Source organism: Hyaena hyaena, unplaced genomic scaffold (assembly GCF_003009895.1).
Source record: "Hyaena hyaena isolate Hyena2069 unplaced genomic scaffold, ASM300989v1 scaffold_392, whole genome shotgun sequence".
In the NCBI taxonomy this organism is placed as follows: domain Eukaryota; kingdom Metazoa; phylum Chordata; class Mammalia; order Carnivora; family Hyaenidae; genus Hyaena; species Hyaena hyaena.
Window position 1 is genome coordinate 524,268 of NW_024081017.1, and position 19,166 is coordinate 543,433.

Below are 19,166 nucleotides of genomic sequence, written 5' to 3' on the forward strand. Positions count from 1 at the left end.
AGGCTTAAAGGACAGAAAAAGCCAACCTAACAGACTCTTACATGAAGGGTCTGTCTGGGGTGTGGTGGGGGGGCAGGCCAGGGCTCCGAGGGACTCCTCTCCTCTTACCCCACCAGCCAGGCCATGGAGCTTCTAACCTCATGGTCCCAAGATGGCTGCTGCACCACCAGGCATCACAGTCCATCTAGAGCAAAGAAGGGCTACAATGGGGAAGGCCAGCTAAGGCTGTTCCTTTATTTCTTTTTAATTTTCTTTTTTTGATGTTTATTTATTACTGAGACAGAGAGAAACTGAGCATGAATAGTGGAGGGGCAGAGAGGGAGGGAGACACAGAATCTGAAACAGGCTCCAGGCTCTGAGCTGTCAGCACAGAGCCCAGCACAGAAGGCTGTTCCTCTAAAAGGCTTTCCTGGAAGCCACACTAAGCAAGCTGCACTTGGGCCTCATTGGCCAGAACTGAAGCAGGGTAACCCCCAGCCCCAAACACAGGCACAGCACATGCGGAAGGATCGAACTTCAGATAAATACTTCTGTGGGGTCCCCTGCAGCTCTGAGCTCATTCTCATGTGGACTCAGCTAAGCGTCAGCCAGAAGCCCCTCATAAATCACAAGCCACCAGCCGGAGTGATTTATAGGAGAGATTTATTTGAAGAAATATTACAACATATAAAAACTACATAAAGTCTTAATTCCCACTCATACAGTGGTAGATTTGATATAACGCATGATAAAAAACTTTTAAAATCCAGAATGCACACAGTACTGCACAGTTTGACCACTAAGTCATTAGTTGATAAGCAAACCTCACAGAACAGCTTCATGTCAGCCAAGGCCACAAACACCGTGTACAACACATTTGAACTGACAGATTTTGACATGTTAAAAATACAACATCAGTGCATGTTGGGGATCCCTGGTGCCAGAAAGAAGGGTGACGGGAAGGCAAAACTAGTCCTTGGTAGTTTCTTCCTCCTTGATTTTCACTGAAGAGAAATAAAAGGTAAAGTCACCACAGAGCACACATGCAGCACCGCACTAAGCAATAGGCAAGTGTCACAAACAGAACCAGGGGCCCCTGGGGGGGCTTGGTCGGTTAAGCAGCCAACTCTATTTTTTTTTTTTTATGTTTTATTTATTTCTAGGAGAGAGAGAGACAGCGTGAGGAGGGGAGGGTCAGAGAGAGAGGGAGTCACAGACTCTGAAACAGGCTCCAGGCTCCGAGCTGGCAGTCAGCACAGAGCCCGACGCGGGGCTCGAACCCATGAACCGCGAGATCATGACCTAAGCGAAAGTCGGACGCTTAACCGACTAAGCCACCCAGGCGCCCCTTAAGCAGCCAACTCTTGACTTCGGCTCAGGTCATGGTCTCACGGTTCATAGGTTCCAGCCGCGTGTCAGGATCTGTGCTGACAGCGGACTGCTTACGATGGTCTCTCACCCTCTCCCCTCTCACTGTCTCAAGATAAATACACGTAAAAAAAAAAAGAAAGATCAAGAACTAGGTGAACAGCTAGGTGTCGATCTCAATGGCCCTCAAGTAAGACCTGCAGCAGCTCTGAGCTAACAGCAGGGAGACGGCACTGCCCACAGGTGTCCCCTACGTTCCCGGCCTGCGTCAGCATCTGAGCCCGGCCGCAGGCCCGAGGAAAGGGCCCCGAGCCCCGAACGCACACCAGGGGCACCCACTGTACCTGAGGCACTCTCTCGAGCTTTGGCCAACATACAGCGCTTGATCTCCAAGCCAATGGCTTTGGCCAGAGGCGGCGGCACGGCGTTCCCCACCTGCAGGGGGGACGGAGGGCGGGGACGTGAGCCCTGCTCACGTGGGCCTCCAGAGCCGGGCCACCATGACGGCTCTGGGACCCTCCAACTGGCCACCTCGTCACCCAGAACCCTGTGTCCTGACCCACCCACAGAAAATGGACCTTTAATGGGCTTTAGAAAACCCCAGATCCAGCCCTGGGGTCACCATGCTCTGACTCCAGCTAAGAGGGGTTGTTTCCAGAGAACAGAGGGGGTATGGCTAGAGCCCCCAGCGCTGCCGCTGTGCGAGCCACAAGCAGGCGCTCTGCAGACGGAGGCGCGTTTAAGCAGACGTAACACCCAGAGTATCAGTGAGGAACTGCTGGTTCATCCCCGCCCTGGGCACATCTCGTCTGCTCCTTCGCTGAAGTTCACTGCCCTGGAACTTTCCTGCGGGCTAAACCTGCCTCAGAGCTGTGAAGGGCAACCGACGTGCTTAACCAACCACGGGCTGACCCGGGAGCACTCCGGGCCCCGGCGCTGGGGTCTGCCCCTCCTGAAGCACGGAGGCCAATGGCCAACAAATGCCGGGTGCTCCACGTCCCCTCAGAAGTGACCCTGTGAGCCCGGCTTCCCACCGGAACACCTCCGCCCTGGGCAGAGGGGCCTCTGTCCCGTCAGGGCCGCGCTGAGGAGGGGCTCCACGGCGCCTCGCGTGGGGACAGAGGAAGAGCCGGCCTCGCGCCCCTCTGCTCACCTGCCGGTGCTTGTCCAGGATGTTGCCAAACAGCCGGTAGGTGTCCGGGAAGCCCTGGGAGCGGGCGCACTCCCGCACGCTCACCACGCGGTGCTGCTCGGGGTGGAGGACGCGGCCCTGGGGGGGGGGAGGGGACATGGGAACGTCACGTCATTCAGGGCCCAGGCCCGCCTGCCTCAGGGCAGGAGGGGGGAAGCCGCATCGCGGCTGAGCCGGTCTGTCAGCAGAGGCTGGGGGGGAGGAGAGCAACCCCCCCCCCGGGCACCACCGTGGGCCGCAGACCTACCTGCTTGCCCATGGGCTCGGGGTTGGTGACGGTCGTGCTGAAGAAGCCGTCCCACTCGAGCCGTCCGTAGAGGCCGGCCCAGTGGTTGTGCCGGTTGCCGGTGTGCGGCAGGCACCAGGGGATGAGGGTGTTGAACTGCCTGGCCGCCGAGTCACAGGCTTTGCCCGCTGGAAGAGAGGGCTGCGATGAGGCTGTGGTTACAGAGCAGGAGGGACAGAGCAGCCCGCAGGCCCTGTCCCCAGACAAAGCTTTTATCGCTTAGGTGCTCTCAGCAGCGACTTCAGCAGGGACATCCGGGCGGGTCTGTGCCCTGCCCAGGGCCTCAGGGCCGCCAGCGCCCCCAGGACCCCCTCCTAGGGGGCCTCCGGCAACAGTGCTCCTTCCCAGCCCCCCTGGACCGCTGCAGGGGGTCAGAATCCGAGGAGCTGGGGGGCTGCGAGGGAAACCCCGGGAAGCGCCCCCCGCCCCCCCGCGGCACCGGCAGGGCCCACCTTCCACACAGGAGCAGACCCCGCGGAGGGCCCCGGTGCTGCTGCAGCCGTTCTTCTTGTCGTGGTACGTGTACCGCAGCTTCCTGGCCATCGTGCCGTCGGACAGCCGCACCTCGATGTTCGGCAGGTCGCGCCAGTCGGAGCCCGGGGCCAGAGGGATGTGTCGCATGCGGGCGGCCACCAGCGCGCTCATGTCCTGAAAAGGCGCAGCAGGCCCCCCGCTGTCACATCATTCAGGGAGGTCTCAGCGCCCATGGCAGGCCTGGCGCCACCATCCAGGCACTGGAATAGCGCGGTGACCAGGAACCACCAAGGAGGGGCTAGTGTCCTACGGGGGACCCCGAGAGCAGCCCCGCCTGATGACCTGTGGGCCGCACGTGCCGTGGAGATACCCGAGGAGGGACGTGGCACAGAACGGGGGGAAATGGGTGAAAAGACAGCTTGGCGCAAGCTGGGAGGGCTTCTCGGAGGAGAGACATGTGGGCTGAGCCCTGCAAGATCAGAGGAGAACCACACGGAACAGGGACAGCAGGAGACGAGGTCCGTCAGAGGGGGCGGGGGCCGGACACCTACTCCAGGAGCGGCGGACGCTCCCTGGGACCGTGCTGCCGCCACGGGGGCCCGGGCGGTGGTGGCGAGAAGAGAATCAGGAAGAGGAGGAGGCGGCGGCTTGGGCTGAGGGCCGGGAGCCGAGCAGGAGCTGGAAGGGGCCTGGGCAGAAGCTGCTCCCCGCCCCGAGCCCTGCCTGGGCTCCAACCACCCGTCCCTGCTCACGAGGCACCGGTCCGACGGCGCCGCCGCCACCTTACCTTACAGATGTGGTCCCTGAGGATGGGCTGGTACTGGGAGCCCCGGAGCTGCCTCTGGAGCCAGGACTGCGGCTCCCCGTTGTACAGGATCTCCTGCGCCGCAGCTCCGTTCCGCACCTCGGGGAGGTCGGACATCGTGTCCCGCACGGTGATGGTTCGGAACGGGCCCGAGCTCAACCTGCAACAGCACAGCACGCGGCTGATGCCTCTGGGGACCCAGGCGCTACTGTCCCTCACGTTACAGGTGCCGCGTCCTGACTAGCTCCCAAGTTAAAGGGTCATCCCAGGTTGCACGGGCGGCATGTTCTGAGAGCCGGTCTACGAGGACAGCTGCAGTGTGGGCCCTGCTCTCGGCGGCAGCCAGGCCCCGGCCTGTGTGCGGCACTCACACGGTCAGAGTGGAGCAGATGTGGTGAAGCACTCGTGTGCAGGTCAAGCACCACACGCCGTCCGCTCTGGAACGTTCTCCTCCGCTCAGGACCCTCGAGGGACCCGCTGCCGCCACGCCGCCCAGGAAACAAGCACCACGACACTGAGGGGAGAGCGGGCTCCCACCTGGTTATGTTGCTGACAAACTTCTTGTCATCCACCACGACGCTCAGCTGGCAGGCCCGGGGCGCAAACACGTGCAGTGGCTCTGGGAACAGGGGAAGCTGCTCTCCGGGGGCCGCAGCCAGGATGATGGCCCGCCTCCGCGTCTGGGCCACGCCGTACTGACCGGCCTGGGGGAAGGGCCAGGCACACACGGTCAAGTGGGCACCCCCATCCAGCCCCTTGTTAACTCTGCAGATTTACTCTTTTTAATGTTGATTTTTTGGGGGGAGGAGTAGACAGAGAGGGGAACAGGGGACCTGAACCAGGCTCCAGGCTCCAAGCTGACAGCAGAGAGCCCAACACATGGCTAGAACTCATGAACCATGAGACCATGACCTGAGCCGATGTCGGACGCTCAACTGACTGAGCCACCCAGGTGCCCTCGGCAGGATTACTCTTAACAAGTGAGAGGGACCAGATGAAACAAAAGATCCCATACGATGGTCAGTAGCCCCTGGAGAAGACGGAGTAAACGCTGCTGGCAAGTCCAGCCAGCTCTTTTCAGAACCCCACAAGGAAGCCCGTCGTCTCACCACTCGGGAGAGAAGAGCGGGCAGAGAGGCCACGGAGCCCTGCCGCCTGCCAAGCAGGAAGTGGTCACAAGAGCTGCCGACAAGATTTGGGTGGTGAGCGCAAGACCGTGGAGGCTGGGCCCGGTGCGGGCAGCCCAGCGCTCGCTCACGCAGACACGCCCTCCTGCCTTCCGGCCAGACTTCGTGTTTGAGCGTTGTTTCAGCTTTAGTTGTGCTATTAGTTACTGAACGGGTGCACAGAGTAGCTGCTTTTCAGATCAAGCCTAGTTCCGTCTGGTCACCCAGATCTCCGTCCCTGCAGACAGAGCGCCCAGCAGCTACCCGGAGCGCGGTCTTCCATCTTCTCTCGAGGTCTGTACCCGCGTACGCTCACCCAGGAGAGGCTGCTGCTACCCCGTGACGGTGTGGTCTGTGCACGCTTCTGCCATTCTCACCTCCCCCCCACCCCCCCGCCCGCCGCGGGGATCGAACCACTCCTAGAGCCTCGCAGCTGCCCGCCACGCCTCCCTCTCAAGAGGAAGGGGCTGGAAACACGTGGCCCTGCTCAGGCACAGAGGGTGGGACCCCTGGGAAGAGGCGGTGGCCTCACCGGCACACCAGCTCTGTGCTCCCCAGACCCGGATGCTGCGAGCTTCACAGCCCACCCGCCATCTCCCCTACCCGCACTGCCACCACAGGTCACTGCACTACAGGCCTGTCCCTTTCAACTCTGCCTTCAGGTAGAGACCGTCTGCCGCAGTGCAGGGACCACCGAGGCCCTCTCCTGTCCACAGCTGTCCGCCCGCCTCTGCCCCCTTCCCCAGGAGAGCCTACCTGCAACACGCCGAAGGTGCACTGATAGCCCATTCGGACAAGGCAGCGGAGAGTGAGCTTCAGGACCATGGAGCGTTTGAAGGAAACGAAATTCCGGACGTTCTCCAAAAGGAAGTAGCGGGGCCGGTAGTAGTCACAGTAGCTGTGGGAGGTGGGAGAGACTACGAGGGTCATCCGCGCGCACCAAGCAAACAGGAATAACCCCCCACCCGAGGCAATCCCCAAATCCTTGCTATTTGCTTGCTGGGAAGCTGTACTGCTGGCTCTCCAAGTGTCCCCAGCAAGAAACCAGCTACGAATTCCCTGGAGGAAAAGGCTGGGCGCCTCACCTCCCCACAAGGCCTTCGGCGGGTACACTGGCCGAACCAGCTGCTGCTTACCCCCGACACGCCCCCCCGGGCAGCCATGGGCACAGGGGCCTCTATTCATTTACCTGAGAAAGGAAACCACCAAGGAGTTCTTGAACTTGGAGTAAGTACGAGAGTTGAAGCGGTTCATGCCACTAAACCCTTGGCAAGGCGGCCCCCCGCACAGCATCTCCACGTCTCCCTTCTGAGGCAGCTTTTGGCCGCGAGAGTTGGTCATCTCCCCGGCCATGACCAGCTTCAGCAGCACGTTGCAGTCCTCCGTGAACACCGTGGAGCCGGGATTGTTCAGCCGGAACGCCTGGGCCGCAGGGTCCCACATCTCAATGGCCCACAGTGTCTCCGAGATGCCTGGCAGATACGAGGACAGATACATGCTCAGAAACCACTTGAATCACGCTCGAGGCAGAACCGGGACCGGGGCCAGAGGAGGCCTTCCAGGCAGAAGCTGCCTGATCCGGTTTTACTAGGTCTGCAGAGAAAACCCCGTGGCATTTACCTGCTTGGTGGAATCCTTCCGACAATCCCCCACAGCCAGAAAACACGTCCAGGGTCCGCAGCTTGGGCAGCTGAATCTCGGCCTCTGGTTCACTTGGTTCGCACGTCTGAGACTTTGCCCTGCCCTTCCCTGGAGGAGACACAAGTCAAGTTCGAGCCCTAACCTGCTGTCCCTAAACCCTCATTCTGAATTAACAGCAAAGGATGAGGTAATATCAGAGGCATTTTCATACCAAATGACTCATCAGTACCCTGAATTATGTAAGGCAGACTTGCAAAGAAGCCTGTGGATAAGGACTCACCTTTACCCTTTCCTTTCCCTTTATTTCCAGGGCTACGGGCATGGTTAGGAGGATCTTCAAAGCTTTTGTTCTTGGCATTATAGGCCTGAGGAGGAAGGAACCACAACAGTCTGGCAGGGAACACACTGGCCCCTAACAAACACAATTTAAGTTAATCTGATAAAGATCCACTTAATTTCGCCCTAAATTTGGCCATAAGTGACTAGCCATCAATGAAAATACTCTGATTTTATTACACTGGAAATGGAAATAAGTTCTAGAATATAAATAGTTTATGTGGCCAGCATCGGAATTCCTGCTATTCAAGGCACCTGGACTGCTCATTCTAAAAATCAGAAAAAGTGATATAGGAGGCCATCCACCGTGGCGGCGCCTGGGAAACCCAGGCACGTACCAGCTTCACTGACAGACTCCCAGATCCTTTCTCCATCACCAGGGCCACTGCCCAGGTGTACAGACCTCACCTGGCCGCAGATGCCTGGGTGAAGGGACTGGGGCAGGGCGGAGTCCGTCAAGGAAAGGGGCACCCTTCTCACACTAAACTCACACTAAAAGTATGGGTAGGGCTAGTGGAGGCCACCTAATAGTCTCCAAATAAACCGCAGACGCAGAAGGATGTGCCAGTGTTTATATTATACGTTACATAGTCTTTTTATTTTAGAGAGAGGGTGTGCACACCCACAAGCAGGGGAGAGGGGTAGAGGGAAAGCAGGCCCCATGCTCAGTGCTGAGCCCAATGCACAGCTTGATCCTGCAACCCTGGGATCATGACCTGAGCCAAAATCAAGAGTTGGACGCTCAGCTGACTGAGCCACCAAGGCGCCGTCCCTTTTTTTAAAGCCAAAAGTGTTAAGTTAGAGAACTTGAATGCCATCAATTCATACTCTGGGTGAGTCAACTCTTTCATAGGGGCTGTGGCTGTGACCTGAAGCCTCTCCCTCCAAGAAGCCCAGAGTCCCACCTCAAGGAAGTAGAAGCGGTCCGGGCCGCCCGCGGAGAAGTCCTGGAGGCCGCCCGGCAGGTCCTCCCCGTACTCCACGGTACAGCGGCCCTGCACCGCCTTGAAGTCCACCACCACCTCCTCGTCACTCCAGTACAGCAGGTTGATGTCCGCGTGGTAACTTGCAGGTGTAGACTTGTGTGTATTCTCTGGCCTGAACATTAAAACTCTTCGTTAGCGATTCTCTTTTGTTGTTAATTGACGATTAGCACCGCGTTTCTGGGGGTGCTCAGAAAACCGATGGGTAAAGCCCACAACCCCCCAGTTAAGGGGACTGGTTCCTATTCCCCTCAGGCGGCACCGCCAGCAGAGTGGGACTCCTTGCCATGAACTCAGCAAATGGCCTGCTTGTTCTTCACACCCGCGACTGCAGCCCTAACAGTCCAGCCCTGGGTCAAGAGCAGCAGCTGCCCACTGCCCGTTAAGGATCTAGAGCTTCCTCCTCTTGCCTATACCAGCCAGACTGGTTTCTTTTCTACAGGTACAAATGTTTGTTACAAAGACTTTATAAAATCTCTGATACATATTAGTTAAGAAATGAAGCAACCTTATACCCATCTCCATTAGTTTCAGGTCAGCTCCTGATCAACAGGAGTTCCTCGGGTCCCAAAAAAAAAAGAGTGAAGCCAAGACCTTAGGAAAAGTATAGACCGAGAGAAAGCCCCGGAACAGGAAGAGGTACCTGGGAAAATAGGAAGACAGTAGGGGGGAGTGGGGCATCTGGGGGGAGGGGACCGAACTGAAACGATCGTGAATAGAGCTCGAGGTTCTCTGGGGCATCTTAGGCAGAGCCCAGGACACCCCACTGCTGATTCTGTCACACTCTTGACTTATGCTTCAGGATTTCTTTGGGGGAGAGAACGCTGCAGCTTCACAACAAAGGTCCGAAGCAAGGCTATGAAATAGAACTACAATCCCCGTCAGCACCCACCCAATAATTAGAAACACTTGGAAAAACAGCTACCTCTACTGCCGTCTTAAAACACCACCATGTGTGCGGTTACAACCCCATTCCAGACTTCTAGAAGAGTCTGCTGCCGTCCTGGAAGAGCAGAGGCCTTCACTGACCTGTAGAATTTGTTGATTCGGATCTTGATGTCGGTCTCATTGGGCCTGCCGTTGCTCTTCTTGGTGCAGAAGATTTCTCTGATCCGGCCGATCCGGTACGGCTCGGGGGCGTCCAGGTTGCTGCCCTTGATGTAGTCGGAGTATTTCCGGTAGTGCTCTGGGTACAGGTCCTCGTCCACAGGCTCCTTCCGCGGGCGTTTCACGGGACTGGACAGCTTGATGCTGCAGAGAAGCCAACGTTATGCGTAACTGAACACAAAACCACAAAAAGGAATCCCCTCAGCAGGACTGGCCAGTAACAAGTACTACCTAAATTCGAACACCTCATAAACTAGTGCAGCTACGGGCCCGGAGATTCACAGAGAAAGATGAAGCCTCACCCACAGCGTAAAGCGAGCGTTCTCCATCCGTGCGCTGCCGGCCACGGTAGCACAGCCGCTGTCTGAATAGGCCCAGCCCCCAGCTCCCGGGGCAGACAGCACTTCCTGCATGTGCCTCATTCTGCCCAGCAAGTGTGAGAAGGCACGAGAAGGCACGCACAGCAGTGCTGGGCGGGAACGGTGAACCGTCCTCCAGCACGCGGCCGCCCTCCGAAGGCAATGGTTCCACCAGCTCAAGTCCCCGAGTGACCTGACAGGCCAAGTGCCCTGCTGAACCACAAGGGACACAGCCCAGGCAGGAAGGACACTTGTGCAGCTGTGGGACTGTTACCAAGGCACGGCCTATGCACTCCCGGCGGGGGTGCTGAGCTCGAGGGAAAGCTGGAAAGAGCATGGGGTGGAGGGGCGCCTGGGTGGCTTAGTCGGTTAAGTGTCTGACTTTCGCTTAGGTCATGATCTCGCAGTTCGTGGGTTCGAGCCCCGCGTCGGGCTCTGTGCTGACTGCCAGCTCAGAGCCTGGAGCCTGTTTCAGATTCTGTGTCTCCCTCTCTCTCTTACCCTCCCCTGCTCACACTGTCTCTCTCTCTCTCCTAGAAATAAATAAAAAACATTAAAAAAAAAAAAAAAGAGCATGGGGTGGAGACCTGCAGTCTGGGGGAGCTGAACCTAGCCTGACTACGGAGGTAGAGCTGGTCATCAGATTTGGCTGCAGGCTTGAAGGCTGCTGCTCAGGAAAGCAGCCGCTGTGGTTTCCCACCAGGTCCCCTCAGTCCCACGGGCCCTGAAGGTAGCTCTGCGCACCTGTGTGGACGCGTGTGCGGTGCGGGCAGCACCTGGGCAGACAGCAGACAGCATCACGGCCGTTCTCCCCTCGGCAGCAAGGACAGCGGGGGCTCAAGGGGGTATGGGCACCAGCTGCACGGGGCTGAGAGGACCCTGCCCTCCATGCTCTAATTCATAATAACTGAACGGAGGCTGGGAACTGGGACTTTAGGAACTGCAAGTCGGGAAACTGAGAAGTTTGGAAAACACTGGTTGGAATTCGACCACGTGCTAGTTCTTAGAAAGAAGAATGGATTGATGTGGAAATTCTGCACATTTCTCCCTGAAGAGCCCCAATCCGCTGATATGCAAAGAGGTCTTGCTACTTCTTGGCAAATGGGATTGCAGCTCACATCATTCAATCTTTACTTTAGGCCGGGCACTGTGCTAAAGTGCTTTCCTTTTAACTTACTCCATCCTAAGAGCCTGGCAGCTGAGATACTCCTGCCACGTGAAGACAAACCGACAAGAGATGGTCTCTGCCCGCCAGACACTAGCACTCGCTCGGCCAGCACATTCTCTGACTTCTTTCAGACTCGCTACAGTCCCTCTACCCTGCAGGGCAGGATATCGCAGGTGGCCACAGATACTAAGGAACATACCCAGGCAGCCGCCAGTCCTGGGGGTACAGGGTGGGGGAAACACCGCAAAGCCAACCCTGCACCGGCCCAGCGCTCATGGCCCTGACCTGGGGCTAAGGGGCACTCACTTGAACGTGAAGGCCTCGGGGAGGAGGTACACGCCGTCACCCACTCGATACTGGATGCCGTTCTTCGTGGCCGAGCTGTAGAGAACGCGGGTGTCCAGGTCCTCCAGCTGTTCCATGACCCTGGGAATCTCTTTTTGCCTCATTTCAGCCAGCCGGGCACAGCTTACACAGAACCTGAAGGGACGAAGGACAGAAACGAGAGGCGCTAAGCTGGGTGGTAGTGGCTGCAGCGGAGGCAAGCGCCTTGAACCAGAGGCTCTGGTGACCAGTAGAGAATGTTTGCAGACATTTAAAGAAACTGGCTTTTCTGTAGTTTATGTTCACACTCTGAAAACACTTATTTGGGACCAAAGACCAGAGATCAGACATGAGAAAATGACAAGCCAACTTCACTTGAGAATTTGATATAAAAACCCCAGGACAAACAGAATGTGGGATACGGAAAAGAACACACCACAAGCAAACGCAGAGAGTGGTTCGGGCCCAGCTCCATGGCAGAGGGGTCCTACTCTTCCCTCCAAAGTCTGAAAAGCTAGTTGGTTAAAGTCAACATTTCTGATTAATAAGTCCTTAAAGGAGAGCTAGAGATCAAGTGAAGGGGCAGCACCAGGCTGACCGGAGAAACCCCCGAGGCATGGAAGCCAGCCCTCCCAGCCTCACCCCACCGGCCGAGCTGCTGCTCTAGGGGCGCCGGTGCCACTGTGAAAGCAAGTCAGGCACAGGGTGCTGAACATCTAAAGAGAATTTAAAATACCAAGCCTCCTGGGGAACCTGGGGGGGCTTCGACTCTTTTTTTCCTCAACATTAATTTATTTTTGAGCAAGAGCGAGAGTATGAGTGGGGGAAGAGCAGAGAGAGGGAGACACAGAATCTGAAGCAGGCTCCAGGCTCTGAGCGGTCAGAACCTGATGCGGGGCTCGAATGCAAACCAAGAGATCATGACCTGAGCTGAAGTCGGATGCTTAACCAACTGAGCCACCCAGACGCCCCTGGGGGATTTGACTCTTGGTATCGGCTCAGGTCATGGTCTCCCAATTCATAGGACCGAGCCCCACGTCAGGCTCTGCGCTGACAGCATGGAACCTGTTTGGGATTCACTCTCTCGGCCTCTACCCCACTTGCTCTCTCTCCAAACAAACGTTAAAAAAAAAAAAAAAAGACAAAGACAACCAAGCCTCCCTAAAAGCAGTCACTTATCAACTAGAATGAAATGGAATCAAAGATACCACTCACAAAAGAAAACAAGAAACAGAAGGAAACACACAAGATACGTAACACAACACGGAGGCGCACACATGGACTGAAGACGGAAAGCCACACTCTGCTCCCGGACAAGAGAGCTACTCATGAAGGCAACTCCGCGCTCACACTGTCCACACACCTAACGCAACTGCAACCAGGTCAGGCTGGGCTCTGATCAGCAGGGGAAAGAAACCCCACCAGACAGAAGCACATGGAAGGCAAGAGTGAGGCAGACAAGCTCAGGGCCCTGGAGCACCACGGCGGGGGCCCCACGGAGGGGCCCGGGGCCCGGCACTCACTTGTACTTGTTGTCCTCCGTTGGCTGGGTTTTCGGAGGGGACTCGAATCTTGCGTAGTCCTGATCATACCACAGCTGGTAGAAGTAGGTCTTTCCATCGTCCTCCCCCATCAGAGCCTCAGGGTCCATGCCTCCCTTTGAGGACAAGGAGCTGGTGTCAGCCATGAGCCCACGCAGGGAGGGGACGGGCACGCCAAGGGGAGCCGGGCACTCACCTCCATGGCCCAGTTCTCTGACGGAGCTTTATAGACAACCTTCACCTTGCTGTGAATGTATGAAAGCTGCATGTCCTCACATTCGTCTACCAGGAACAGCTCCAAGGGGTCCGACGTGGCTCCAAGGACCGTGTCAGTCCCGGCGCAGAACCAGTGGGCGTGAAACATCTGCCCGTTGCTGCTGTCCTCCCACAGCGCAGTGACTCTGGAGTCAGAAGAAAGTTACTAACCTGACTGGCAAACCTGGGCCGAGTCTACTTAGGAGAACTTGTACTTGCTGTGTGTTTAGCGCAGGGCACAAGGGCGCTGCTGCTATTCACACACAGGCATCCCCTAGGGGCTCAGGAGACAGCGGGGGCTGAAGTCATGCAAAGGAAAAGGTCCGAACCTGGCTAAATACAGCGGTTTGGAGGAGTCATCTGGAATAACAGAGACACAGTCCCCCACTTCCAGCGTTTCTGAGTCGATGCAAACCTTCTTAAAGTAACTCTTCTTCCCATCAATCTGAAAATGAGAGCTTCATTAGGGTGACGATGCGTTTAAAGGTCTATGCAAGGCCTGACCCTCCGATTCCTCTTCTTTTGTATAAAAGCCTTATTCCTGACAGTTTTGTTAAGCCCTGAGCTCTACCGCCCTGACTACTACAGAAAACCTTCCTTCACTCCCTTGGCTAGAAACCTGCATCGAAGAGCACTCATATTCCCTCCTCGTCAGCTCCGCCCTTCTGCGCCAGTAGCAGGTCAGGTTCCTGCATCTGACTTTGAACAGTGTGGGTGCCAACCCCTCCCAGTGATCCTAAGGCCACATCCTGCCCCCAGCTCCGTCAGCCACAAGGACCTGCTTCTTCCACAAGGAAAGCATGTTTCCCTGAGGGCCTCTGCCCTGACTACCCCCCAGATCTCTGTGAGGCTGGTTCCTTACCAACCTTCTGGGTCTCAACTCAGATGTGCTGCCTCCTCTAAGCCTCCAAGGCCCCTACCTCCCTCCAGCCCCTCCCCTCAGTGGACACAACAGGCGCCTGCCCTCCTGTGCGAGGGGCTCAGCCACACCCAGGCAGGGCAGCCCTCACGCTACAGACCACATCTTTGGCTTCCCGACATCAAGGAAACAGCATCATGAGAGTATTCACTCTCCGGTTTGGGCAAAGGAGCCGTGCCTTAGATGGACAATCGCAGAGCGACGGGGAGGCCACATGCGAGCGCCACAGAGCACGTGCTCCCAGGCCGGGGTGGGCGGGGCAGCGATGGCTCCCTTCAGAGAACAAGCTTCGAAGGGGAGCCTGCCCAACACCTCCCTGGACGGTGTCAACTGCCCATTTTGGAAGGATAGGAAAATGAAGTCTGTGGGCACACGAGCCTCTTGCTGGCCCTGCTCTTCACGGGCAAATGAGCAGGTCTCTCCGCTCAGGGCTCAGGCTGCTTAACACCGGGCACGACTTGTTGCTCAGAGGCGCAGCAGGAGGCTAGGTCTTCTCCAGGATTACCTTGACAGCGTCCCCAACCCAAGAGATCCGATTCTTGTTCTGTTTCTTTTTCTTGCCTTGGTGCATTTTTTTGGGGGATGGCATCTCTGGAATATTGTCGTCAACTTCTTCATCATCATCGGCCTCCTTCATGGCCATGTTGGGACACCTATAGAGTCAGTGGTTATAGGCAAGTCCCCTTTGAGAAGTAAAACAGACTCGGGTCATTTTGGTCAGGTAACAGGGACAGGCTGGGTGCCCAGGCCAGACGAAGGAGTACTGCCTTCCCCACAAGTCCCAACCGTACAAAGCTCATCTTCCTCTGCTGGGGGAGCAGCGTCGGCCAAACCTACCTCCTCTCTTGGCAAGCCTGTTTGCTCCGTCCACTGCCACCAAACTTAACCATATCTTTACAGGCTTTACACTTTCCACATTCGGGCTGTTGACAAACCTGAAAAAGTATTTAAGAAGTCAAGGAAATGGCCATTAGTAACTACTGGTAGCCAGTTTTGTTTGTTTTGGGTGAATTACCATTTTAAAAAATTGTGTTTGGCCACATTAGGGAAGTAGGAAAAAGAAATTCAGAACAAGATCCCATTTGTACCCTCCAGGTTAGTGTGGGTTAAGAAGTAGGACACACAGGGGCGCCTGGGTGGCTCAGTCAGTTAAGCCTCTGACTTTGGCTCAGGTCATGATCTCATGGTTTGTGGGTTCGAGCCCCGTATCAGGCTCTGTGCTGACAGCTCAGAGCCTGGAGCCTGCTCAGGATTCTGTGTCTCCCTCTCTCTCTGCCCCTCTCCTGCTCATGCTCTGTCTCTCAAAAATAAATAAACGTTTAAAAAAAAAAAAAAGACAAGTGCGAAGAACTGAGAACTCACCATGCTCACAGGTGGCACTACCACTTTGGAAACTTTTCTAGACCAAAGTTAAGCATAAAACCCACACCTAGAAATTCTGCTTCTATGTAGTGACAGTCCCAAGAAGGGACGTCACCACAGCATTATTTAGAACAGAGGAAGAAGGTGGGATATTCACAGAATGTAATCCTGTGGAATAATCGGAAAACATCCACTAGATCTACCTGTGCCAACACGTAACAGGTGCAAGCAACAGTTGTGCACACTTAGGAGGGTCTGGACAGTGCATGCACGTGTGCTAGGTGAGAAACTAAAACCAAAGAATGGGGAGAGCATGTGAATTCCTGTTAACAAAAGGAAAAACTGAGTCCAGCCCAGTGTGAACAGGTTCTGAAGGCAGCTGCGGTATTTCTGCATTTCCATTTTTGTCCAAAGCCACTCAAATACCGTATACTTCAGGCGCAGTTCCAACAAAGCTAGTCAAATTAATTTCTCGGCTTTCCAGTACACGTAAAAGTCACATTTATACCATACTATAGTCTACTAAGTTATTAAATGTGTTATTAAATAGCATTAAGTCTTAAAAAAAGGTATATTCTTTAATTTACAAATTCTTTATTGATGGGGCGCCTGAGTAGCTTACTCAGTTAAGCATCTGCTTCTTGATATTGGCTCAGGTCTTGAGCTCAGGGTCATGAGTTCAAGCCCTGCGTGTGGAGCCTACTTAAAAAAAAAAAAAAAAAAAAAAATTCCTAAAAACATGCTAAACATCATCTGAACTTTCAGCAAGCTATAATCACTGGTCACAGATTAAGTAGGTTTGAAATACTGCAATTATTACTAAGACACAATAGAGAGTCTCAAAGTGAGCAAAAGTTGTTGGAAAAATGGCATCAATTCACTTGCCACAGGGTTGCCACAGACCTTCAGTTTGTTTAAAGAAATGAAAAACACAACAAAAAAAACACAGTATCTGTGAAGTGCAGTGAGACAAGATATGCCTGTAGTAGATGCCAAAATATCTCCTCTCAAGGTGACTGGAGAAATTAATCCCAATACTGAGTCAAGTAAATTTGAAAAACTCCACATGGAGAGAGGGCTTTTAAAAGCCCTCCAGTCCGTCTTGGACAGAGTCCCCACTGTCCTGGGAAAGTCACACCATGAGATGAGACAGGCCTGGGGGGATGTCCTCCCCCTCGGAGAGGGCAGCACCTCCGTGGGGTACTCCCTCCCCCTGCACTCACAGCAACGCCTCTACACACAGTGCCATGCAGGCAGAGCAAACGCCCCCCAGGAGGCCAGGCTTCCTAGTTAGCGCCGGTGGGTTAAGAGCACAGTGCCCAAGCACGCCTCTTCCCACAGCTGTCAGTCAATCGCGCGAGGCAGGCAACCGTCCCCCCCCCCCCCCCCCCCCCCCCCGATAACTTTCTCCCAGTGGCCATTTTAGGGTCACGTTTGAGCGGGGGGTCTCTCAGCCAGGAGAAAGGAGTTCTTCAGATGGCGTGGGGAGCCCGGCCCAGGTGCGGTTACCTCACAGACACCACACCGTCGGCGTTTGAAAGCGTTCTCCTTGTCTTCTCGGTCATCCTTTTCGATTTGCTCTGCGAAGAAAGTGTCAAAGATCTGGTAGACCAGCTTGGTAGTGGTGGCTTTAGTGGGGCCTTTGTCCTTCTCTTTGGCAGAATGCCCGATGGTCTGACGTCTTTCAGCTCGCCTGGGACAGAGGTTTCCATCGTGTTAGCGGGCTGGGGAGGAGCGCCCAGGACACTCTACCTTCTCTGGTCTCTGGTCTCCCGTTTTATGCCTGCTGCGTCCTTACCTTTTTCCCAGGGTGACCCCAGCCAACTTGATCAGGTCCCTCATGCAGGGGGTCAGAAAGATGGGCTGCTCGTCACTGTCCCCGGCCTCGTCGTAACTCTCTACTTGCTCTACCACAAACTGGGCGTGCCGGAGGAGAGAATCCTCTGTGAATCGATTCAGGTTGAGCACAGAAGGAGGAACAGTGGTCTTTAAGAAAAAGATCAGAAGTTTCTCTTAGTTAGGCTTCAGCAAAACTGTTCTAATCACACTGAAAAACAGTTTCGGATTTTAGACAGGAGTTTTCCAGCAACATCTGTGCTCCACGTAAATGGGCACGGATCCCAGGTTACGAAGACCCGGAGCCGCTCACCTCAATCTTGTTGATCAGGTCTTCATAGGTGGAGTCTGGGTTGCTCTGCAGGAACTCAACCACGATCTTGCTTATGTAGATCTTCTCCTGCATCACACTGAACAGCGGCGCGTACTCTGGGTTGGGATCCATCAGAATGTACTCGGCAAAAGCTGAAGTAAACCACAAGTTGAGAAAGTGGTCTGAATCTGATGGCAGCTATGATGGCCAGAGGGCAGGGAGGAGTCTATGAAGCCTACGAACAGGTCTGAAAGTCATTCCATCCTTCCATCCGCACAAGTCATCAAGACGCAAAGTACATTCAGAGTTAGCCCCTTCAGAAGTGGCCCAGGACCGCTAGGGAACGGGGGCGCCTGGCCAGCTCAGTCAGTGGAACATGGGACTCCTGATCTCAGGGTTTTGAGTTCGAGCCTCACACTGGGTACAAGATTACTTAAATAAAATCTTAAAGACAGCTAGAGGGATGCCTGTCTGGCTCCACGGGTGGAGGACATGACTTGTGATCTCAGAGTCAGGAGTTTCAGCCCCATGTTGCTGTGTAGAGATTAAAGAAAAAGAAAAAAAAAGGAAGAAAGGAGACAGAATGGGAGACTGGGCAAGTGGCCTTATTTCGACTCCTCTCTTGTTTTTGGAATTCGGTCTGGGTTTGAGCTGTAAGAACAGGACTTGCTCTTCTAACTGGAGGGCCAGCTGTTAACTCCTACAAAAAAGTCATCCTAATGGTTTCCTAACGGTGTCTACCATCCTAATGACACGGTGCCCACATGGTCACAAGTCAGCCACATGCTGTTCACGTGAGCCTGAACCGTCCTGCCCAGCCCAGCCCAGGGGAGGGTAGGAACAAAGGCCCCTCTCAGATCCCATCACAGTCCACAACTGGCCACACACTTACAGGTGCTGAAGCCAATGAGCGCCTTTTCACCTCCATCAAAGCCAGTGATCCACCATTCATTAATGGGGCCGAGATTCTTGCCATTGACCCCACCTAGGAAAAAGAAAGTTTCCTGAAAAGAAATGAACTAAGAGCTAGGACTCCTATCAAACCCCAGAAGGGCTAGTGGCACTCTGAGTGTCCCCTGGGTGACTTCTCTTGTCAGCCAAACCGGGGGGTCCTCAGAGCCACCAGAGCGAGTCTGCTAATACCCGTTCACAGCACAGTCTCAAGCCCTAACTTTAAGGGACAGTAGTGCCAGCTGAATAGTGCTTTGCAGGTAAGCTTTAAGATCTCTGTCCCAAACATAACCTGGAATGTTCCATTTACCTTCAAGAGACGGGTCATCGTCATATATTGGTTTTGCTGAACCGGAAAAGAAGAGCTCAACATTCTTCTCAATGAGACCAGTGTCGATCGGGCACAGGTGACCACGCTTACAGTACACGCTAGACAGGCGACAGAGAGCGGTTATTACCAGCGACCAGTGAAGGCAGGCAGGAGCACAGTCAAGTTCAGACCCAAGGTGACAGGACCACACGCCAAGTCCTAGATTCTTACCTTCCCGGCAGTCAGAACACTTGATGGGCACAGTGCCCTCACCCACTGTCTCCCCGATTCTCCCACCTACGCATCAAGAGGACCTTGATGTCTGCAGACCCAGGCGTCTACAAAGGTGACACCAAGGGCTCAGGGAGTCTTGCGGTGGGGTGACCGGAAACCTCGCAAGGGAACAACGCACTGCATCTTCCCTCAGCACACCGCTGACGGACAAACACTGGCTTCTCAGACACATGCTGCTTACAGTTGTGGCCGTCACC

The 19,166-nt window shown here is 55.1% G+C and overlaps 1 protein-coding gene across 3 annotated transcripts in view; it reads right to left on the minus strand.

Moving 5' to 3' along the window:
- Nucleotides 1-625: 625 nt before the first annotated feature.
- Nucleotides 626-19,166, minus strand: part of DNMT1 (DNA methyltransferase 1) — a 45,997-nt gene continuing 27,456 nt past the window's right edge. For all 3 annotated transcript variants that reach the window (XM_039250951.1, XM_039250952.1, XM_039250953.1), the window contains exons 17-40: nt 18,676-18,794; nt 18,307-18,399; nt 17,415-17,566; nt 17,064-17,251; nt 16,775-16,958; nt 14,741-14,838; nt 14,409-14,556; nt 13,314-13,429; nt 12,926-13,130; nt 12,712-12,845; nt 11,171-11,344; nt 9,260-9,481; nt 8,153-8,345; nt 7,192-7,276; nt 6,891-7,019; nt 6,460-6,742; nt 6,027-6,168; nt 4,642-4,808; nt 4,087-4,264; nt 3,278-3,473; nt 2,787-2,953; nt 2,501-2,617; nt 1,692-1,782; nt 626-983 (exon numbers count right to left, since the gene is read on the minus strand). In XM_039250951.1, coding sequence (XP_039106882.1) covers nt 949-983; nt 1,692-1,782; nt 2,501-2,617; nt 2,787-2,953; nt 3,278-3,473; nt 4,087-4,264; nt 4,642-4,808; nt 6,027-6,168; nt 6,460-6,742; nt 6,891-7,019; nt 7,192-7,276; nt 8,153-8,345; nt 9,260-9,481; nt 11,171-11,344; nt 12,712-12,845; nt 12,926-13,130; nt 13,314-13,429; nt 14,409-14,556; nt 14,741-14,838; nt 16,775-16,958; nt 17,064-17,251; nt 17,415-17,566; nt 18,307-18,399; nt 18,676-18,794 — 3,616 coding nt within the window. In that variant the 3' untranslated portion in view covers nt 626-948. The remainder of the gene's footprint in view (nt 984-1,691; nt 1,783-2,500; nt 2,618-2,786; nt 2,954-3,277; nt 3,474-4,086; nt 4,265-4,641; nt 4,809-6,026; nt 6,169-6,459; nt 6,743-6,890; nt 7,020-7,191; nt 7,277-8,152; nt 8,346-9,259; nt 9,482-11,170; nt 11,345-12,711; nt 12,846-12,925; nt 13,131-13,313; nt 13,430-14,408; nt 14,557-14,740; nt 14,839-16,774; nt 16,959-17,063; nt 17,252-17,414; nt 17,567-18,306; nt 18,400-18,675; nt 18,795-19,166) is intronic.